General features: G+C 36.9%; 1 protein-coding gene across 1 annotated transcript; it reads left to right on the top strand.

Moving 5' to 3' along the window:
• The first annotated feature begins 14291 nt into the window (after nt 1-14291).
• Nucleotides 14292-16355, top strand: LOC148943401 (uncharacterized). The gene is made up of 2 exons (XM_089101126.1): nt 14292-14320; nt 15944-16355. The coding sequence occupies exons 1-2, from the start codon at nt 14292-14294 to the stop codon at nt 16353-16355; spliced, it is 441 nt and encodes a 146-aa protein (XP_088957252.1).
• The last annotated feature ends 7664 nt before the right edge of the window (nt 16356-24019 follow it).

Raw genomic sequence — 24019 nt, 5'->3', positions numbered from 1 at the left:
GCGCTAAGATCTTACATCTAAGATCTCATCTTTCTGCAAAGATTATTGTTTTTTGACTCATCTTTGTTCTAAAATCTTACAGCTCACTGATGTAAGCAAAAAGTGTGAAGACCGCCACTGTTCTGCCATATAGAACAATGATGAGAGAACTTTGATGATCTACTCATCATTGTTCTCAGACCGCTGATCAGAGCAGAATGATGAAAGACGTTTGCGCAAAATACGACCAAAGACGTAAGATCTTTGTTCAAAGATTTCACTTTTAAGCGTTTTCTGACAAAAGATGTAAGATTTTAGCACATTGATGGGGTAAAGTAAAGTAGAGCTTCAGTCAAAATGTGTTAACTACAATTATTCCGTATATAATGGAGTAAGAATTGTTGTTTTTTAACCATCTATACACCCAAAAATAAGAGGAAACGGATCATTTTTGAGGGTTCACAAAGGGCTTAAAATTGTATTTGCGAGTAAAACTACTGTTATATTCAGAAAGAACTTAGATAAGGTATTGTCTGATATGTTCAACTTATTCGTATTTCAGCAATGTAAAGTGCCCCAAATTGCCAAACTGTATTTTTGGCTTCTCAATCATTATTAACGGTAGTTCATTTTTAACTCGTTTCCGGCCTCTTTACATCTTTTAAGATATATTCGGCCTTACGGCTTTAATACACTTCTTCAAGGCGTAGTATATAATTCGCGCTAAGCCGACGCACAACTCCCTTCTTAGTTTCACTTTTTTACACTCAAGCGCATATGTTATCACTAAAGCGTATTGTTGTGGTTCAAAGCGCATTAAAGGGTATATGAAGCGTATATCACTAAAACGTATTTTTCAGTCTTACTCCATTTTACGCTCAATTTACAAAAATGAAAATATTTTTTGTTGTTTGCATCAGATTAAAAATTTATAAAGGCGGAAAAAAATTGGATAGAATCCATCAAAAGTTGGTAAAAAAAGAAAAAGCTGATTTCTTTTACAAATATTATGAGAATAAACCGAAGAAACCAAAGTAATGTAATAGGTGTATTATGTGAATAATGTATTTACTCAAATAAAAAGAGATGTCTGGTAGAAACAATAATAGATTGTTGGTCGAGCTAGAAGTTATTTCAGTATATTTTGAGAATAACATAGACACTAGTAAAGCAGAATTTTGGGTAGAAATTGAAAGCGAAGGCAAACAATTCAAAACTAGGCGAGTAAAAACAAGTGGTTCCCAAAGAATATGCTGGTCAGATGATACCTATACGCTGGTTCTGGACTATGCAAATGAATCAACTAATTCGAGTCCTATTTCATTTGCGGTCAAATCTGGAAGAGGTTTTTGTCGAAATATAAAGCCATGTGGTCACGGGAAATTTTGCTTTCCCCTCAATTTATTTGAAAAACAACCCCTTCAGATTGTAAATCTATACGAGTATGACAAGGAATCTAAAAGATTTGAGAAAGCCTTGGTAATTGGCCAGTTGTTGATAAGGTTTCGCCTGCTTAAGATTGAAGTCTTAAATGAACAGAACCGTATGATGAAACAATATTACAACGAACATCGTAACTGTCCAATACTTAATCGAGTAAGGGACACTCGAGAAGGCAGAGAAGAGTGCTCATTGCAGACATATGATGTAGTACATGATGAGTATAAAACAGAGAACAAAATACTGTCTACACTTAGGTCCTGGAAGCGGTTTCAGCATTTCAAATCTTAGACTTCAGTAGACTTCTTAAACATTTAAACTTGCATTTGGAATATACATTAGAATATACATTTGACGTGAACATTTGACACGAACAATGACACGAACCTATCAAACATGCAATGCTACTCATATAATAAACAATATGGGACGAACAGCCTAAAGGTCTAAACCATCTCAATAGATATTGATGGCAAATAATTTATTCATCATTAGTACTTGTATGATACCACAGCTATGGGGAGATTCCTCTCCCCCCGCCCTCAAATAAAAATGCTGCAGCTTGAAATGCATTTTGAAAAGAGAAGAACTTGTTCTGAAATGCATTTTGAAAAGTATTGCTTGGTGTTGGGGCATTCAAAAAGCTGTAAAGTAAAGTTGTGGGTGAAAAGGATGGGTACTTCAATTTTTAAAATAGTTTTATGAGATACATTATGAAAAGAACTTGTTCTGAAATGAATTTTGAAAAGTATTCCTTGGTGTTGGAGCATTCAAAATACTGTGAAGTAAAGTTGTGTGTGAAAAGAATGGGTACTTCAATTTGTAAAATGGGTTTAGGAGTAATATTAAGGAAAGAACTTGCTCTGAAATGCCTTTTGAAAAGTATAGCATGGTGTCGAGGTATCCAAAAAGCTGTAAAGAAAAGTTGTGGGTGAAAAGGATGGATGCTTCAAGTTGTAAAATGGGTTTAGGAGGGATACTATGAAAATAACTTGCTCTTAAATGCCTTTTGAAAAGTATTACTTGGTGTTGAGGTATCCAAAAAGTTGTGAGTAAAAAGGACGGCTACTTCAAGTTGTAAAATAGGTTTAGGGGGGACATTATGAACAGAAGTTGCTCTGAAATGCCTTTTGAAAAGTATTGCTAGGTGTTGAGGTATCCAAAAAGCTGTAAAGTAAAGTTGTGAGTGAAAAGGACGGCTACTTCAAGTTGAAAAATGGGTTTAGGAGGGACATTAAGAAAAGAAGTTGCTCTGAAATGCATTTTGAAAAGTATTTTTTGGTGTTGAGGTATCCAAAAAGCTGTAAAGTAAAGTTGTGGGTGAAAAGGAAGGATGCTTCAACTTATAAAATGGGTTTAGGAGGGATATTATGAAAATAAGTTGCTCTGAAATGCCTTTTGAAAGGTATTCTTGGTGTTGAGGTATCCAAAAAGCTGTAAAGAAAAGTTGTGGGTGAAAAGGAAGGATGCTTCAGCTTGTAAAATGGGTTTAGGAGGGACATTAAGAAAGGAACTTGCTCTGAAATGCCTTTTGAAAAGTATTGCTCGGTGTTGAGGTATCCAAAAAGCTGTAAAGTAAAGTTGTGGGTGAAAAGGATGGGTACTTCAAGTTGGAAAATGGGTTTAGAAGGGACATAAAGAAAAGAAGTTGCTCTGAAATGCCTTTTGAAAGGTATCTCTTGGTGTTGTGGTATCCAAAAAGTTGTAAAGTAAAGTTGTGGGTGAAAAGGAAGGATTTTTCAACTTGTAAAATGGGTTCAGGAGGGACATTAAGAAAGAAACTTGCTCTGAATTGCCTTTTGAAAAGTATTGCTTGGTAATGAGGTATCCAAAAAGCTGTAAAGTAAAGTTGTGGGTGAAAAGGATGGGTACTTCAAGTTGGAAAATGGGTTTAGAAGGGACATTAAGAAAAGAAATTGCTCTGAAATGCCTTTTGAAAGGTATTTCTTGGTGTTGAGGTATCCAAAAAGCTGTAAAGTAAAGTTGTGGTGAAAAGGATGGATGCTTCAACTTGTAAAATGGGTTTAGGAGAGACATTAAGAAATGAACTTGCTCTGAAATGCCTTTTGAAAAGTATTGCTTGGTGTTGAGGTATCCAAAAAGCTGTAAAGTAAAGTTGTGGGTTAAAAGGATGGGTACTTCAAGTTTGAAAATAGGTTTAGAAGGGACATTAAGAAAAGAAGTTGCTCTGAAATGCCTTTTGAAAAGTATTTCTTGGTGTTGAGGTATCCAAAAAGCTGTAAAGTAAAGTTGTGGGTGAAAAGGATGGGTACTTCAAGTTGGAAAATGGGTTTAGAAGGGACATTAAGAAAAGAAGTTGCTCTGAAATGTCTTTTTAAAGGTATTTCTTGGGTGTTGAGGTATCCAAAAAGCTGTAAAGTAAAGTTGTGGGTGAAAAGGAAGGTAACTTCAACTTGTAAAATGGGTTTAGGAGGTACATTAAAAAAATAACTTGTTAAGAAATGCCTTTTGAAAAGTATTGCTTGGTGTTGGAGCATTCAAAAAGGCAGTATAGTAAAGTTTTGGGTGAAAAGGATGGGTACTTCAACTTGTAAAATTTGTTTAGGAGGGACATTATGAAAAGAAATTGTTCTGAAATGCCTTTTGAAAAGTATTGCTTGGTGTTGGAGCATTCAAAAAGCTGTAAAGTAATGTTGTTGGGTGAAATGGAGGGGCTACTTCAATTTGTAAAATAGGTCTAGGAGGTACATTAAGAAAAGAACTTATTGTGAAATGCCATTTGGAATAGTATTGCTTGGTGTTGGGGCATTCAAGAGTCTGTAAAGTATAGTTGTGGGTGAAAAGGATAGGTATTTCAACTTGTAAAATGGTTTTAGGAAGGACATTATGAAAAGAACTTGTTCTGAAATGCCCTTTGAAAAGTATTGTTTGGTGTTGGAGCATTCAAAAAGGCAGTATAGTAAAGTTTTGGGTGAAAACGATGGGTACCTCAACTTGTAAAATGGGTTTAGGAAGGACATTAAGACAAGAAATTGTTCTGAATTGCCTTTCGAAAAGTATTGCTTGGTGTTGGAGCATTCAAAAAAGCTGTAAAGTAAAGTTGTGGGTGAAAAGGATGGGTACTTCAACTTGTAAAATGGGTTTAGGAAGGACATTAAGTGAAGAACTTGTTCTGAAATGCCTTTTGAAAAGCATTTGTTGGTGTTGGCTCATTCAAAAAGGTTTAAAGTAAAGATGTAAGTGAAAAGGATGAGTACTTCCACTTGCAAAATGGGTTTAGGACAGATACTAAGAAAATAACTTGTTCTGATAGACCTTTTGAAAAGTATTGCTAGACCTTAGGGTGTTCAAAAAGTAGTAAAGTAAAGTTTGTGGTGAAAAGGATGGGTACTTCAACTTGTAAACTGGGTTTAGGATGGACATTAAGAAATGAACTTGTTCTGAAATGCATTTGAAAAGAATTGCTTGGTGTTGGAGCATTCAAAAAGGTAGTGTAGTAAAGTTGTGGGTGAAAAGGATGGGTACTTCAAATTGTATAATGGGTTTAGGAGGTACTTTAAAAAAATAACTTGTGTGAAATGCCATTTGGAATAGTATTGCTTGGTGTTGAGGTATTCAAAGAGCTGTAAAGTATAGTTGTGGGTGAAAAGGATAGGTATTTCAACTTGTAAAATGGGTTTAGGAAGGACATTATGAAAGGAACTTGTTCTGAAATGCCCTTTGAAAAGTATTGTTTGGTGTTGGAGTATCCAAAAAGGCAGTATAGTAAAGTTGTGGGTGAAAACGATGGGTACCTCAACTTGTAAAATGGGTTTAGGAAGGACATTAAGACAAGAAACTTGTTCTGAATTGCCTTTTGAAAAGTATTGCTTGGTGTTGGAGCATTAAAAAAGCTGTAAAGTAAACTTGTGGGTGTAAAGGATGGGTACTTCAACTTGTAAAATGGGTTTAGGAAGGACATTAAGAAAAGAACTTGTTCTGAAATGCCTTTTGAAGAGTATTGCTTGGTGTTGAGAGTATCCAAAAAGGTGTAAAGTAAAGTTGTGGGTGAAAAGGATGGGTACTTCAACTTGTAAAATGGGTTTAGGATGGACATTATGAAAAGAACTTGTTCTGAAATGCATTTGAAAAGTATTGCTTGGTGTTGGAGCATTCAAAAAGCAGTATAGTAAAGTTGTGGGTGAAAAGGATGGGTACTTCAACTTGTAAAATGGGTTTAGGAAGGACATTAAGAAAAGAAATTGTTCTGAAATGTCTTTTGAAAAGTATTTCTTGGTGTTGGAGCATTCAAAAAGCTGTAAAGTAATGTTGTTGGGTGAAATGGAGGGGCTCTTCAATTTGTAAAATAGGTCTAGGAGGTACATTAAAAAAAGACCTTATTGTGAAATGCCATTTGGAAAGTATTGCTTGGTGTTGGGGCATTCAAGAGCTGTAAAGTATAGTTGTGGGTGAAAAGGATAGGTATTTCAACTTGTAAAATGGTTTTAGGAAGGACATTATGAAAAGAACTTGTTCTGAAATGCCCTTTGAAAAGTATTGTTTGGTGTTGGAGCATTCAAAAAGGCAGTATAGTAAAGTTTTGGGTGAAAACGATGGGTACCTCAACTTGTAAAATGGGTTTAGGAAGGACATTAAGACAAGAAATTGTTCTGAATTGCCTTTCGAAAAGTATTGCTTGGTGTTGGAGCATTCAAAAAAGCTGTAAAGTAAAGTTGTGGGTGAAAAGGATGGGTACTTCAACTTGTAAAATGGGTTTAGGAAGGACATTAAGAAAAGAACTTGTTTTCAAATGCCCTTTTAAAAGTATTGCTTGGGATTGGAGCATTCAAAAAGCTGGAAAGTAAAGTTGTGGGTGAAACGGATGGGTACTTTAACTTGTAAAATGGGTTTAAGACAGTCACCAAGAAAAGAAATTGTTCTGAAATGCCTTTTGAAAAGTATTGCTTGATCTTGGGGTGTGCAAAAAGTCGTAAAGTAAAGTTGTGGGTGAGAAGGATGGGTACTTCAACTTGTAAAATGGGTTTAGGATGGACATTATGAAAAGAACTTGTTCTGAAATGCATTTGAAAAGTATTGCTTGGTGTGTGAGCATTCAAAAAGGCAGTATAGTAAAGTTGTGGGTGAAAAGGATGGGTACTTCAACTTGTAAAATGTGTTTAGGAGGTACATTAAAAAAATAACTTGTTCTGAAATGCCTTTTGAAAAGTATTGCTTGGTATTGGAGCATTCAAAAAGCAGTATAGTAAAGTTGTGGGTGAAAAGGATGGGTATTTCAAATTGTAAAATGTGTTTAGGAGGGACATTATGAAAAGAAATTGTTCTTAAATGCCTTTTGAAAAGTATTGCTTGGTGTTGGAGCATTCAAAAAAGCTGTAAAGTAAAGTTGTTGAGTGAAATGCATGGGTTCTTCAATTTGTAAAATAGATTTAGAAGGGACATTAAAAAAAGAACTTATTGTGAAATGTCATTTTAATACCATTGCTTGGTGTTGGGGCATTCAATAGCTGTAAAGCATAGTCCTGGGTGAAAAGGATAGGTACTTCAACTTCTAAAATGGGTTTAGGAAGGACATTATGAAAAGAACTTGTTCTGAAATGCCCTTTGAAAAGTATTGTTTGGTGTTGGAGCATTCAAAAAGGCAGTATAGTAAAGTTGTGGATGAAAAGGATGGGTACTTCAACTTTTAAAATGGGTTTAGGAAGGACATTAAGAAAAGAACTTGTTCTGAAATGCCATTTAAAATGTTTTGCTTGGTTTCGGATAATTCAAAAAAGGTGTAAAGGAAGATTATGCGTGAAAAGTATGGGTAATTCATCTTGTAAAATGGGTTTAGGAAGGGCATTAAGAAAAGTCCTAGTTATGAAATGACCTTTGAATAGTATTGCTTGGTTTTAAGCATTCAAAAAGCTTTAAAGTAAAGATGTGTGTGAAAAGGATGGATACTTCAATTTGTAAAATGGGTTTAGGACGGTCACTAAGAAAAGAACTTGTTCTGAAATGCCTTTTGAAAAGTATTGCTTGATCTTGGGGTGTGCAAAAAGTCGTAAAGTAAAGTTGTGGGTGAGAAGGATGGGTACTTCAACTTGTAAAATGGGTTTAGGAAGGACATTAGGAAAAGAACTTGTTCTGAAATGTATTTGAAAAGTATTGCTTGGTGTTGGAGCATTCAAAAATACAGTATAGTAAATTTGTGGGTGAAAAGGATGGGAACTTCAACTTGTAAAATGGGTTTAGGAGGTACATTAAAAAAATAACTTGTTCTGTAATGCCTTTTGAAAAGTATTGCTTGGTGTTGGAGCATTCAAAAAGCAGTATAGTAAAGTTGTGGGTGAAAAGGATGAGTACTTCAACTTGTAAAATGGGTTTAGGAAGGACATTAAGAAAAGAAATTGTTCTGAAATGCCCTTTGAAAAGTATTGCTTGGTGTTAAGCATTCAAAAAGCTGTAAAGTAAAGTTGTGGGTGAAAAGGATGGGTACTTCAATTTGTAAAATGGGTTTAGGACGGTGACTAAGAAAACAAATTGTTCTGAAATGCCTTTTGAAAAGTATTGCTTGATCTTGGGGTGTGCAAAAAGTCGTAAAGTAAAGTTTTGGGTGAGAAGGATGGGTACTTCAACTTGTAAAATGGGTTTAGGATAGACATTAAGAAAAGAACTTGTTCTGAAATGCATTTGAAAAGTTTTGCTTGGTGTTGGAGCATTCAAAAAGGCAGTATAGTAAAGTTGTGGGTGAAATGGATGGGTGCTTCAATTTGTGTAATGGCTTTAGGAGGTACTTTAAAAAAACAACTTGTTCTGAAATGCCTTTTGAAAAGTATTGCTTGGTATTGGAGCATTCAAAAAGCAGTATAGTAAAGTTGTGGGTGAAAAGGATGGGTACTTCAACTAGTAAAATGTGTTTAGGAAGGACATTAAGAAAAGAAATTGTTCTTAAATGCCTTTTGAAAAGTATTGCTTGGTGTTGGAGCATTCAAAAAAGATGTAAAGTAAAGTTGTTGGGTGAAATGGATGGGTTCTTCAATTTGTAAAATAGGTTTAGGAGGAACATTAAAAAAAAGAACTTGTTCTGAAATCCCCTTTGAAAAGTATTGCTTGGTGTTGGAGCATTCAAAAAGGCAGTATAGTAAAGTTGTGGATGAAAAGGATGGGTACTTCAACTTTTAAAATGGGTTTAGGAAGGACATTAATAAAAGAAATTGTTTTGAAATGCCTTTTAAAAAGTATTGCTTGGTGTTGGAGCATTCAAAAAAGCTGTAAAGTAAAGTTGTGGGTGAAAAGGATGGGTACTTCAATTTGTAAAATGGGTATAAGAAGGACATTAAGAAAAGAACTTGTTGTGAAATGTATTTGAAAAGTATTGCTTGGTGTTGGAGCATTAAAAAAGGCTGTGTAGTAAATTTGTGTGTGAAAAGGATGGGAACTTCAACTTGTAAAATGGGTTTAGGAGGTACTTTAAAAAAATAACTTGTTCTAAAATGCCTTTTGAAAAGTATTGCTTGGTATTGGAGCATTCAAAAAGCAGTATAGTAAAGTTGTGGGTGAAAAGGATGGGTACTTCAACTAGTAAAATGGGTTTAGGAAGGACATTAAGAAAAGAAATTGTTCTGAAATGCCTTTTGAAAAGTATTGCTTGGTGTTGGAGCATTCAAAAAAGCTGTAAAGTAAAGTTGTGGGAGAAAAGGATGGGTACTTCAACTTGTAAAATGGGTTAAGGAAGGACATTAAGAAAAGAACTTGTTCTGAAAAGCCCTTGGAAAAGTATTGCTTGGTGTTGGAGCATTCAAAAAGCTGTAAAGTAAAGTTGTGGATGAAAAGGATGGGTACTTCAATTTGTAAAATGGGTTTAGGACGGTCACTAAGAAAAGAACTTGTTCTGAAATGCCTTTTGAAAAGTATAGCTTGATCTTGGGGCGTGCAAAAAGTCGTAAAGTAAAGTTGTGGGTGAGAAGGTTGGGTACTTCAACTTGTTAAATGGGTTTAGGATGGACATTAAGAAAATAACTTGTTCTGAAATGCATTTGAAAAGTATTGCTTGGTGTTGGAGCATTCAAAAAGGCAGTGTAGTAAAGTTGTGGGTGAAAAGGATGGGTACTTCAACTTGTAAAATGGGTTTAGGAGGTACTTTAAAAAAATAACTTGTTCTGAAATGCCTTTTGAAAAGTATTGCTTGGTATTGGAGCATTCAAAAAGCAGTATAGTAAAGTTTTGTGTGAAAAGGATGGGTACTTCAACTAGTAAAATGGGTTTAGGAAGGACATTAAGAAAAGAAATTGTTCTGAAATGTCTTTTGAAAAGTATTGCTTGGTGTTGGAGCATTCAAAAAAGCTGTAAAGTAAAGTTGTTGGGAGAAATGGATGGGTTCTTCAATTTGTAAAATAGGTTTAGGAGGTACATTAAAAAAAGAACTTATTGTGAAATGCCATTTGAATAGTATTGCTTGGTGTTGGGGCATTCAAGAGCTGTAAAGTAGAGTTGTGGGTGAAAAGGATAGGTAATTCAACTTGTAAAATGGTTTTAGGAAGGACATTATAAAAAGAACTTGTTCTGAAATGCCCTTTGAAAAGTATTGCTTGGTGTTGGAGCATTCAAAAAGGCAGTATAGTACAGTTGTGGATTGAAAGGATGGGTACTTCAACTTTAAAAATGGGTTTAGGAAGTACATTAAGAAAAGAAATTGTTCTGGAATGCCTTTTAAAAAGTATTGCTTGGTGTTGGAGCATTCAAAAAAGCTGTAAAGTAAAGTTGTGGGTGAAAAGGATGGGTACTTCAACTTGTAAAATGGGTTTAGGAAGGACATTAAGAAAAGAACTTGTTCTGAAATGCCCTTTGAAAAGTATTGCTTGGTGTTGGAGCATTCAAAAAGCTGTAAAGGTAAAGTTGTGGGTGAAAAGGATGGGTACTTCAATTTGTAAAATGGGTTTTGGACGGTCACTAAGAAAAGAACTTGTTCTGAAATGCCTTTTGAAAAGTATTGCTTGATCTTGGGGTGTGCAAAAAGTCGTAAAGTAAAGTTGTGGGTGAGAAGGATTGGTACTTCAACTTGTAAAATGGGTTTAAGATGGACATTAGGAAAAGAACTTGTTCTGAAATGTATTTCAAAAGTATTGCTTGGTGTTGGAGCATTCAAAAAGGCCGTATAGTAAAGTTGTGGGTGAAAAGGATGGGTACTTCAACTTGTAAAATGGGTTTAGGAGGTACATTAAAAAAATAACTTGTTCTGAAATACCTTTTGAAAAGTATTGCTTGGTGTTGGAGCATTCAAAAAGCAGTATAGTAAAGATGTGGGTGAAAAGGATGGGTACTTCAACTATTAAAATGGGTTTAGGAAGGACATTAAGAAAAGAAATTATTCTGAAATGCCTTTTGAAAAGTATTGCTTGGTGTTGGAGCATTCAAAAAAGCTGTAAAGTAAAGTTGTTGGGTGAAATGGATGGGTTCTTCAATTTGTAAAATAGGTTTAGAAGGGACATTAAAAAAAAAGAACTTATTGTGAAATGACATTTGGAAATTATTGCTTGGTGTTGGGGCATTCAAGAGCTGTAAAGTATAGTTGTGGGTGAAAAAGATTGGTAATTCAACTTCTAAAATGGGTTTAGGAAGGACATTATGAAAAGAACTTGTTCTGAAATGTCCTTTGAAAAGTATTGTTTGGTGTTGGAGCATTCAAAAAGGCAGTACAGTACAGTTGTGGATGAAAAGGATGGGTACTTAAAATTGTAAAATGGGTTTAGGAAGTACATTAAGAAAAGAAATTGTTCTGAAATGCCTTTTAAAAAGTATTGCTTGGTGTTGGAGCATTCAAAAAAGCTGTAAAGTAAAGTTGTGGGTGAAAAGGATGGGTACTTCAACTTGTAAAATGGGTTTAGGAAGGACATTAAGAAAAGAACTTGTTCTGAAATGCCCTTTTAAGAGTATTGCTTGGGATCGGGCATTCAAAAAAGCTGTAAAGTAAAGTTGTGGGTAAAAAGGATGGGTACTTCAATTTGTAAAATGGGTTTTTGACGGTGACTAAGAAAACAACTTGTTCTGAAATGCCTTTTGAAAAGTATTGCTTGATCTTGGGGTGTGCAAAAAGTCGTAAAGTTAAGTTTTGGGTGAGAACTTGTAAAATGATCTTCAACTTGTAAAATGGGTTTAGGATGGACATTAGGAAAAGAACTTGTTCTGAAATGCATTTGAAAAGTATTGCTTGGTGTTGGAGCATTCAAAAAGGCAGTATAGTAAAGTTGTGGGTGAAAAGGATGGGTACTTCAACTTGTAAAATGGGTTTAGAAGGTACATTAAAAAAATAACTTGTTCTGAAATGCCTTTCGAAAAGTATTGCTTGGTGTTGGAGCATTCAAAAAGCTGTATAGTAAAGTTGTGGGTGAAAAGGATGGGTACTACAACTTGTAAAATGTGTTTAGGAAGGACATTAAGAAAATAAATTGTTCTTAAATGCCTTTTGAAAAGTATTGATTGGTGTTGGAGCATTCAAAAAAGCTGTAAAGTAAAGTTGTTGGGTGAAATGGATGCGTTCTTCAATTTGTAAAATAGGTTTAGGAGGTACATTAAAAAAAGAACTTATTGTGAAATACCATATGAAAAGTATTGCTTAGTGTTGGGGCATTCAAGAGCTGTAAAGTATAGTTGTGGGTGAAAAGGATAGGTACTTCAACTTGTAAAATGGTTTTAGGAAGGACATTATGAAAAGAACTTGTTCTGAAATGCCCTTTGAAAAGTATTGCTTGGTTTTGGAGCATTCAAAAAGGCAGTATAGTAAAGTTGTGGGTGAAAAGGATGGGTACTTCAACTTGTAAAATGGGTTTAGTAAGGACATTCAGAAAAGAAATTCTTCTGAAATGCCTTTTGAAAAGTATAGCTTGGTGCTGGAGCTTTAAAAAAAGCTGTATATTAAAATTGTGGGTGAAAAGGATGGGAACTTCAAATTTTAAAATGGGTTTATGAAGGACATTAAGAAAATAAATGGTTCTGCAATGCCCTTTGAAAAGTATTGCTTGGTGTTGGGGCATTCAAAAAAGCACTATAGTAAAGTTGTTTGTGTAATGAAGGGGTACTTAATCTTGTAAAATAGGTTTAGGACGGTCACTAAGAAAATAACTTGTTCTGAAATGCCTTTTGAAAAGTATTGCTTGATCTTGGGGTGTGCAAAAAGTCGTAAAGTAAAGTTGTGGGTGAGAAGGATGGGTACTTCAACTTGTAAAATGGGTTTAGGATGGACATTAAGAAAATAACTTGTTCTGAAAAGATATAATAAAGCCTTAAAAAAGTATTAAAAAATGGGGAGGGGAGTCTTTGGGGGCCCGGGGGGCTTTTGGGGGTTCGGGGGGCCCATGGGAGCCTGGTGGTCCTTTGAGAGCCGGAGAGACCTTGGGGGACGAGGGGCTCTCTTCGGGGTGGGGGTAGAGGGAGCGGAGCCCGTGGGGGTAGGGGACCTCATGACACTGTTCAAATGGAACTTGTGTATTATAACGACCACAGAGTTTCACCCTCTAATCCTCTTTTAAATCCTCTTCTAAAATCCTCTTTTAAAATGTCTCTAACTGTTTCGCCCAAATAAATCCCTAAAATGTCTAAAACAGTTTCGCCCCAATAACCCCTAAATGTAATTTCTGCGTGTTTCTTTTGTTTTGACATCCCTGTGCTGTCCCATATGAAATTCCTCTGAAACCCTTTCCCGTGTTAATCTCTTCGTCTCTAAGATCAACAAATTCACCCGGAGATAACTCCTCTTTCGTGACAGACCAATCAACCTTGACATCATCCGTCAGACATTAATAAACTTTATCCGGAAACAATTCTCCTGGACGAACTCCAAAGACATTAATAAACCTTGAAATCATCTAACAGATATTAAAAAACTTCTCCCGGAAACAATTTTCCTGGATGAACATCACAGAGATTAAAAAACTTCTCCCAGAAACAATTCTACTGGATGAACAACAAAGACATTAATAAACTTCACCCGGAGACAATTCTTCTTCAAAATACAGCAGAGTGAGAAAAATCCTATTTTTCCATTCTCACTGAGAAAGACCATAAGACAGACATAAATTGCTGTTGACATCCAAGAAAAACAACAAATAAATTGACCAACACTCATAACCGTCCAAGAAACATCCATCAAAGTGAGAAAAATCCTGTTTTTTCATTCTCAGTGACAAAAACAATAAATTATGTACTGTCAACGTTAAACTAAATTGTAGATGGCAGCAGGGGTGAGCAATGGGAGTAGTAGGGTCCTCTCTACTCACAATTCACTTTCGACACAAGACTATCCAAACAACGACTAGAAAAAGTAGCAGCAGTGTCATCAGCAAATGACGTCAAGCAACAATCTGGAAGATAAAACCTCATACTATCCACATAAACCAGATACAGTAGTGGACCAAGGACCGATCCCTGTGGCACACCACACGACACTTCGTAAGGGGAAGAAAAAACATTATCAATCATCACTTTAATAGACCTCCCACACAAATAACTTTCAAACCACTTCAAATTCACCCTTTGTTTATTTATAAGGGTGCAAGTTTATCCCGAGTCTCCAAAACGCCTAATGGCATTAAGGTAAAACCTTCCAATTTTGGGAGGAATGTAAATGTTAAGGGGAATGTAAAACAAAACAAACCCACACTATATGCAGGAGGGTCGTCAAATGGGCGCAATAGTAATATCTGAGGAATGGCTAAGGGTATTAATTTGGATATCCAAAACAATGTTGATAGGAAAGTCAAAAAAGGAATGGAGAGCAGCTAGCCCGTTTCTCTTCCTCTTGCCCTTTTAGACTCTTTTCTTTACATTCACAGAAATATTAAAAAGCCATTTCATTCAAAATAGTTACAAGGTCCAATTCAGCCATTTCCTTCAAAATAGTTGCAAGGTTCAATAGCTTTGCCCCCGCGGATGCAATGCCCACAAAGCATACGGGAGAAGGATTGTAAATTATCCAATTTTTCTATTTTTAAGGTGAAGGAATTATCATTGGGAATGTTGAATCCTGGGTGCGTTTGAAAAGACTAAGGGAATTAAGGTTAAATTTTGGGAAGTGTTGAGGGGCACGATGCGCTAAACCACAAGATACTAAACACATCCAAGTTATCAAAATGGTATATCTGCATTTTATTAGAAGTGAGTAAGGGTATTAACTTGAAATGTCAGTTCCACTGCTACTACTACTGTGGCTGCAAATACGACTGGTTGCCACTGCAACAATGACTACTTCCGACTTTGACTGCAACGACTTGTAACTGGTACAACATGTACTTGTGACTACTTTCCGATAATGCTAGGGGATGTTGAACAAAATCAAAAGCCACTATGTGCATGCTGATTGTCAAAAGAGCGCATCAGTAATATCTCAGGAACGGCTGAGGGCATTAAGTTGAAACTTTCAAAGAATGTTGAGTAGTGCTTGAACTTTCAGGGAATCCTTAAGGGGATTTTTAACTAAGAGAAAACACACTATGTGCAGCTAGGTCATCAACAGAGTGTATCTACAATGTCTTAAGATACTACGTGCATCTGTCAAAAGTGTCAAAAGTGTGTATCTGAAACGGTTCTAGGCGTTTACCCTCCCCCCGGAAAATAGCCCCCCCTGCGGAAATTTGGCTCTTCTAAATTTGAGAACTTTATTTGAGTTGCATCATAAAAACTTAGGAAAAAACCGCAAATCCATTTTGTTGAAAAGATTTCCATATGAACTTCTGCAATTTTCGGCAGTAGCAGATGCCAAATAAAAAAAAATGAGAAAAAAAATCTACAAAGTTTTTCATTTTACTCTATATCTTTTCCTGCAACTCTATCTTGGTTTAGCATATTCTCAAAATATTTTTCCCATCTCTCTTTAATTCTTTCCTTATTGCTAATTGTGGCCCCATTCCTATCTTTAACTGGGCCAAGTCCGGATTGACTACTCCCTCTCAATTTATTGACATGCCAGTACAATATTTTACTATTATGCCATCTAGCTGCATCTTCCAGATCCTCGGCAATTTTATCCATGACCTCCACTTCACACCTCCTTAGTTCATATTTTAATGCTTTCTCCACTTTCTTTACATTCCTTTTGTTTTCATATGATCTATCACTCAGATAATTTTTGTACAAGTGCCTTCTCCTTTCTATTAAACATAATTACTCCTGGTGTAATTACTCCTGTATTAAAAAAGGAAAAAGATGGGGGGCAGTGTTCTTCATACCGCCCGATAACTGTCGCACCTATACTGTGCAAGTTATTTGAATTGCTTGCTGTAAATAGGCTTAGTGCTGCATGTAACACGCCGGATAACCAATTTGGTTTCAAGAAGAAAATGAGTAGAAAACACGCGCATTATATGATTGCTAATTTGTTTATTGACGCCGATGATTCAAATGAGACTTTGTATTTTGCCGGTCACGATGTCAACCGCGCGTTTGACTCTGGTGTGCACCCTCAGATATTGTTGTTGGCTCAGAAGCGTGGCGTGGATAAGTCTATTATACGCGCACTGAGGAATATGTAAAGTAATTTAAAAGCACGTGTAAATGTACCGTGTGTTAATGCTTTAACCCCATCTTCTAGCCTTATACCCGTAGAGAAGGGAATACGCCAAGGATCACTTACTTCACCACCGCTATTCAATAATAGTATTATTTCATCGCAAGAACCGGTTCAGTCTACATGTATTTTTAGAGGTATCAATGTTTCGCTGATCGATAATGCCGACGAATTTTTGAACGCGAGTAGAACACTTATAGGCATCGCAGAGACTTTCAGTGTTTTGAGTAAGGAGAATGGTAACATAGGTCTTTCTTTCAATCCCCAGAAGAGTGAAGTTCTCGTATTTAATAGCCGCGTTAAAGATAGTGTACCAGTTGATGTTATTTTCGGAATTTATACGATCAAGTCTTCGTCTAAGATTATGTACCTCGGCCTTCCAATTTGTAGCGATCTTAAAGAAACCCGTGATTGCCTTTTTCGTTGTTCGCTGTAAAGACACGCAGAGCTTATGGAATTCTCGTTTCAATGAAGTGCCACTTTAACCGTTTTCTGCTCGCAAGGGTGTATAACGCTTTTGTTTTGCCACATGTGCTATTCCTATCTCCGTTTTGGAAAATATTTACCTCGTCTGATCGCCGCAGTATTCGGTCTATTTTCTACAGATATGGCAAGTATCCGCTTCGTCTTCCAGTTTGGATGAGGAATTCGAATATATCTCTGAAGTATGGTATAGCCGACCCGCTTATAGCTATACTGAATCGCCGTGCTCGATTTGCAAAGGTGTTTGAACCAAGCCTCTCTTCATTATATGTCGCAATAACTTAAATTTGTCTTTTTTGTTTGTCCTAGGAATGTTCTTAATCTTGTTTTTCTGTAGTTGAGTTTTCTTCGTATATTTTGTTGTTATTTGATGTTACTTTTTTTTTTCTTCTTGTACTCCATTTACAACATTTTGTATGTTTAATAATGGGTAATAAAATAATAATAATAAAGCTTTTTCACTAGTATTCTTAGCTGCAGTCCTAGCTTTCTACGACACCTTCAGCAACTTCTCATTTTATTTTTATAAAAATATTCCAACCACATTCCACATTATCAAATTTTAAACTCTTAAGTTTAGTATTCAATTGGTTCTGGAAAGTTTCTCTCAAATCTTGGAGTCTACAAAAATCATAACTTCCCGGGAGGTAGTTACCTTTCCGAAATTTGAGCTTTAAATTAATCATTGACACTGCCAGATAGTGATCTTTACTTTTAACATCACTAACAGCACTCCTATATATCCTAGTATTCTGTATTGATCCTTCCAGTCTTCGGTTTACTATAACATAATCCATAGGGTTTGCTGTCTTATCATCACGTGAATACAATGTTAACTTATGAGCCATTTTATGACCAAACACCGTGTTGGTTATAACTAGATTGTTATACCTACGAAATTGCAAAAGTCTTTATCCTTTACTGTTTTCTTTTCCTACACCGAATTCACCTAGGCTGGGATGCCATCTATCCCTATTTCTACCGACCTGGGTATTAAAATCTCCTAGTAAAAACATCATATTTCTACCTAGGACCCTGTTTGTTTACTCCTGTAACTATAAGTAAAATTAATCTGAATCACTATCACCTCGGCCAACCGGTTCTACAGGGCAAATACTACTGTAAATGATACTCTGAACTTTTTAGTCATAAAATGGACAATTACTATTCCATTATTAATACCTTCCCAGCCTAAGCAAAATTTAGAAGCTGCCTTATTCATGATGAGCCCTACTCCCTGTCTATGTACCCCATTCTTCCTGCCTGAGTCAACAAATTCTATATCACCTGATTTCAGGCTTCCTACCCCTGGGATATGAGTTTCTGAAACTCCTAATAAGTCCAGTTCGACTCGTCTGAATTCGTCAGTCAAAACTTTGATACGATGGTCATTTTTTAACGTCGTAACATTCCAAGTTCCAATTTTCGTGTTCTTTAAATCATTGAAATTATTTTGGCCTCAGGAAAAGCAATGATCCCGGATGCAAGTGCAGGACGGGGATCGCAGGATAATGTAGGCTTTGTGCAATCCTGGGCCCATGTTGGTCACAACATGGTTTCAGGACTTGGCAATGCTCTTCTATCAACAAGAGTCGAAATCCTGCATAGACAATCTCAAGCCTATTACCTCCGACTCATTATATCTTCATGCCTAAAAATATTATGCTGCTACGGGGAGACAGCCCATAGTAGATAAATTAGCTAGGAAGAGGTTTTTTAGTCCGAAGACGCCCTTCAAAACATATAAAGCCCAGAAGAATTATCCATTGATCAGAATCCCGTGTGAATGCTGTGTCGTTTACTAGGCTATAATTTCCTCAAGGGGCACCACTCCTCAAGTGGGATTAGAATTGACCGCAAGGTCCTCAGTCTTGCAGGTACCCCGAAAGGGTCGAGGCAGCCCTTCGCAGAGGCTGTTTTCCAAATATATGGATCTTACGCCCTGCCGCAGTTTTCCTCCTATAGAGGATCCTCCAGCGATGGCGTTCTGCATCACCATGCAATTTAACCCATTACTGGGAGAAGGTTTGTAACTCAAGGGACTTGTGGACACACCAGCGGGTCCTATTGAGTGTACATTCGAGGGACCTTCTTCCTCCTCCACCTGCACTTATGGCCCCAGGTGAGGGTGCCTCAGTTTCTATTACGGACCCCCAGGGACAAGGTCCTCCCTTGTTCAGTGCCTCCTATGGAGGTACCCTACATATTTGTAGGGCGTTCACCTATCACCACCTGGGGACACGCTGAGTGACCTGGGGGAGACCATTAGGTATTCTATTTGTATGTATTAAACATATACCTATATACTAAATATTCTATGCACAGAATTCCTTTTTTTTTCTAACAGTCTTACACTGTTTATTTGCAAATCAAATTTACGCATTGCAATTAAAATTTACTTCGGAGAGTTTGGGATAAAAAAACGGAGTGAAGCAAATTAAAAAATTGATTTTCAAATCGAAAAATACAGGATCTGCCAAGTTGTCATTTAATTGGCAGTCTTGAGATACGTAGCCGTGGGCCGGGGTGTGTATAGTTGTATAGGTTGAGCTTTTGGCAAGCTCCATGGATCGTTTGAGGTTGAATCATATAGACTGAGTTGTAGGTACAAGGGGTTGTTCTACCGACGGTTGCATGTGCTTCAACTGGCTAGGGAGGTCTTGGTCGGGTCTCTATGAAATTACCTTCTATTGGTTTTAAATGCAATACAAATTCTTCTACAATTAGAGCATGCAAACATAATATTGCCTGATAGAAATTTTCCATTTCAAACGGATTTATTCAACAAAATTCTTGCTGGTAGCTATTGATAAATTTGATTTTAAGCTTGGAAAATAAAATATATTTTGTTGAATATACAGATATGAAAATATAAGACATGAAATTAACAGACTCATTTGTGAAACAAAAAATAATCAGAAGTCTTTTTAGCTGGCCTTTGTTATTACGCCCTTTACTCTCATGCAGCTACCGCTGTAGCTGTGATTACTATGTTTTCACAGAACCCAAGAGTTCCACAAGATCATTGGCTAGAAAGATTCCAAATCTTTCACCAGCTATTATTTAGCGATTAATATTTAAGACATATTTCATATGATGATAAATGGTGAGAAATAATCTAGTCAATACTCTAGGATTATGCGTATCTAAGTCCTAGAAAAAAAAAACCTGTTTTTTATCTTTGTTCATGTCAGACACAATGAAACAAACCTCAATACATAAAAACTGTCGAAAGTTATGCGAAAGCTATGTGTTCTACAAGATCATTGGCTAAGACGATTCTAAATCTATCACCAGCTATTATTTAGCTATTAATATTCAAGTCATATTTCATATGATGATAAATGGCAAGAAACAATCTAGTCTATTCTCATCTAGTATTATGCGTATCATATTTCACTTAATGATAAAACACAAGTTGCGCTTTACTGAAGAAAAACAACAACATACAAATGACAGTGGATTGTCACTTTAATTGACATATACTGACATTTTTTCTTTAAGGTTTGATAATTTTTTTATTTATGAAAGAAAGAAAGGTAACAACATTTCAAAGGTATTTTGTTTTCAGTAAAGCGCAAATTGTGTTCTGGTCTTGAGAAGGCATAGGGGTTATCATTCCTACTCATGCTAATTTTTGCTCGTTTTGAGTTTGACTCGGCTATTTATTGTAATTTCTGTTCGTTTTGAGTTTCATTTATTTATTGATAGTCATTTGTTATCTGATGTTTGAACTATTTTTAATAAAATGGCTATCTCAAAATTTTTATCGGATGGGATTGGGGAAAAAGGGCGTGGGAGGGATAATTGCCCTTCTATCTCTTGACTCTTTAAAATTGAACTAGAACTTTCCATTTTAAATCAAATTAACCGTCTCTGAAGTTTATACGAGCGTCCCTTCTATAAGAACCATATATGCTGTAAGGGTATAACTTACAACGCCTGTCCCTGGGCCCTGTGGGTTTTGTCGACCCCGGAGTTTTAATATCTGATGTTTGAACTATTATTAATAAAATGCTCACCTCAAAATTTTCATCGGATGGGTTTGGAGAAGAAAAAGGCCTGGAAGGGGGAGGAGCTAGTTGGCCTTCGATCTTTTTTTACTCTGAGAAAATGAAATAGAGCTTTCCATTGAAATGAGCCCTCTCTGAAGTTTATACAAGCATCCCTTTCATAAGAACCATATACGGCCCCATGACGTAGCTTACAATGCCTGCCCCTCGGACCCTAGAGGTTGTGTCAACATCGGAGTTCTGTTATCTGACGTTTGAACTATTTAAAAAATGAATATCTCAAAATTTGTATCAGATGGATTTGTGGAAAAAAGGGCTGGGGGGCTAGAGGCCCTCCGATCTCTTTTGAGTCTTAAAAATTGAACTAAAACTTTCAATTTCCAATCAAATCAGCCATCTCTGAATTTTATACGATCATCTCTTCCATAAGAACCATATATGCCCCCAAGTCGTAACTTGCAAGGCCTGTCCCCGGGCCCTAGGGGGTTGTGTCGACACCGGACTTTTTTTTTATCTGACCTTTGTACTATTTTTAACAAAATGCTATAGCAAAATTATTATCGGATGATCTCTTTTGACTCTAAAAAACTGAACTAGAATTTTCTATTTCCAATCAAATGAACCCTCTCTGAAGTTTATACGAGCATTTCTTCCTTAACAGCTAAATATATGCCCCCTAAGCATAACCTACAACGCCTATCCTGGGCCCTGAAGGATTTTGTCGACCCTGGGGTTTTCGTTATATGATCTTTCAATCATTTTGAAAAAATGGCTCTCTCAAAGTTCTGATCGAGTGGGTTTGAGAAAAGTAGCGCGTGGAGGGGGGGATAATTGCCCTCTGATCTCTTTTAACTTTTAAAAAGTGAACGAGAACTTTCAATTTCTAATCATATCAGCCCTCTCCGAAGTTTATACGAGCATCCCTTCCATAAGAACCATATATGCTCCCAGGGCATAACTTTCAACACCTGCCCCCGGGCCCTGGGGGGTTTTGTCAACTCTGGAGTTTCCATTATATGATCTTTGAACTATTTAAAAAAATGGCTTTCTTAAAGTTCTTATCGTATGGGTTAGAGGAAAAAAGGGAATGGATGGGAGGGGGCTAGCTGTGATATCTTTTGACTCTTTAAAAGTGAACTAGAAACTATCAATTTTCCAACCAAATGAGCCCTCTCTGGAGCTTTTTTACGAGCATCCCTTCCATAAGAACCATATATGCCCTCAGGGCATAAATTGCAACACCTTTCCCCGGGCCCTGGAAGATTTTGTCAGCACCGGAGTTTTTTATCTGACCTTTAAACTATTTTTAACAAAATGGCTCAAATTTTTTATCGGATGCATTTGGGGGAAAAGGGGCGGGGGGGCAATAGTTGCCCTCTGATCTCTTTTGACTCTTAAAAACTGAACTAGAACTTTCAATTTCCAATCAAATGAGCCCTCTCTGAATTTTTTACGAGCAATCCCTTCCACAACAGCGATATATGCCCCCCAGACATAACTTTAAATGCCTACCCCAGGCCCGGAAGGATTGTGTCGACCCCGGAATTTTTGATATATAATATTTGAGCCATTTTGAAAAAAATGTCTCTCTCAAAGTTCTTATAGGATGGGTTTGAGGAAAATAGGGCGTGGAGGGGGTGGGGCTAGTTACCCTCCTATCTATTTTGAGTTTTAAAAAGAGAACGAGAACTTTCATTTTCAAGTCAAATGAGCCTTTTCCGAAGTTTATACGAGCATCCCTTCCATAAGAACGATATATGCCCCCTGAGTAATACTTATAGCGCCCTGGGGGTTTGCGTCGACACAGAAGTTTTTCTCTTCTAACCTTTGAACGATTTTTAACGAAATGGCTATCTCAAAATTTTTATCGGATGGGTTTGGGGAAAAAAGGGTGTGTGTTTGGGGGGCTAGTTCCCCTCGGATATTTTTTTACTCTTAAAAAGTGTACTAAAACTTTAAATTTCCAATCAAATGAGCCCTCTCTGAAATTTATACAATCATCCATTTCGTTTGAAGCATATACACCGCCAGGACAACACTCAAAACGCCCACCCCCAGGGCCCTGGGGGGTTGTGTCAACACCGGAATTTTTGTTATCTAATTTTTGAACAATTTTTAAAAAAATGGCTATCTCAAAGTTTGTATCGGATGGGTTAGGGGAAAAAAGGGCATGGGGCGAGTTTCCCTCCTATCTCTTGACTCATAAAAAGTGAGCTAGAACTTTCAAATTCCAATCAAAAGAGCCCTCTATGAAGTCTATACGAGCATCCCTTTCATAAGAACCATACATGCCCTCAGGGCATAACGTAGAACACCTACCCCCGGGCCCTCGGGGATTGTATCGACAGAGAAGTTTTTCTTTTACGACCTTTGAACTATTTTTAACAAAATAGCTGTATCAAAATTTTCATCGAATGGGTTTGAAAAAAAGGTTTGGGGGCCAGTTGCTCTCCGATCTCTTTTGACTCTTAAAAAGTGAACTCGAACTTTCACTTTCCAAACAATCCCTCTCTGAAGCTTATACAAGCATCCCATTCATAAGAACCATATATGCCCCAAGGGCATAACCTACAACGCCTATCTCTGGGCCCTGTTTTTTTGTTATCTGACTTTTGAACTATTTTTAACAAAATGGCTACATCCAAATTTTCATCGGATGTGTTTGGGGGAAAAGGGGCGTGGGGGGACAGTTGCCCTCTGATCTCTTTTGACTCTCAAAACATGAACCAGAACTTTCAACTTCCAGTCAAATGAGCGCTCTCTGAAGTTTTTACGAGCATTCCTTCCATGAGGACCATATATTCCCCCAGGGCATAGCTTACAACGCCTGCCCTCGGGCAGGTGTTGTGTCAACCCCGGAGTTTTCGTTATATGATCTTTGAACTATTTTCAAAAACGGCTATCTCAAAAGTTCTTATCGGATGGGTTTGACGAAAAGGGGTGTGGTGGGGGAGGGGCTAGGGGCCCTCCGACCTCTTTTGACTCTTAAAAAGTGAACTGGAATTTTCAATTTCCAATCAAATGAAGGCTCTTTGAAGTATATACGAACATCCCTTCCATAAGAATCATATATGTCCCCGGGGCATAACTTACAACGCCTGCCTCCGGGCCCTTGGGGGTTGTGTTGACACCGGAGTTTTTGCTGTATAATCTTTGAACTATTTTTAACAAAATGGCCAACTCAAAATATTTATTGGATGTATTTAGGAAAAAAGGGCTCGGGGGAGGGGGGTTGGTTACCCTCCTACCTCTTTTGACTCTTAAAAAGTGAACTAGAACTTTCAAATTTTAATCAAATGAGCCCTCTCTGAATTTTATACGAGCATTCCTTCCATAAGAACCATATATGCCCCCAGGGCATAACTTGCAACGCCTGCCTCCAGGCCCTGGGGGCTTGTGTCGACACCAAAGTTTTTGTTATATGATCTTTGAACTATTTTTATCAAAATGGCTATCTAAAAATTTTTATCGGATGCATTTGGGAAAAGAAGGGCGTGGGGAGGGGACTAGTTGCCCTCCGATCACTTTGGACTCTGAAAAAAGGCGCTACAACTCTCGATTTCCAATCGAATGAGCCCCCTTTGAAGTTTATGTGACAACTCCT

Source organism: Artemia sp. Qi Xiang Cuo, chromosome 15 (assembly GCF_049724085.1).
Source record: "Artemia sp. Qi Xiang Cuo chromosome 15, ASM4972408v1, whole genome shotgun sequence".
Taxonomy (NCBI): Eukaryota; Metazoa; Arthropoda; class Branchiopoda; order Anostraca; family Artemiidae; genus Artemia; species Artemia sp. Qi Xiang Cuo.
The sequence above is the reverse complement of the archived record's forward strand: the minus strand, read 5'-3'. Positions and strand labels throughout refer to the sequence as shown.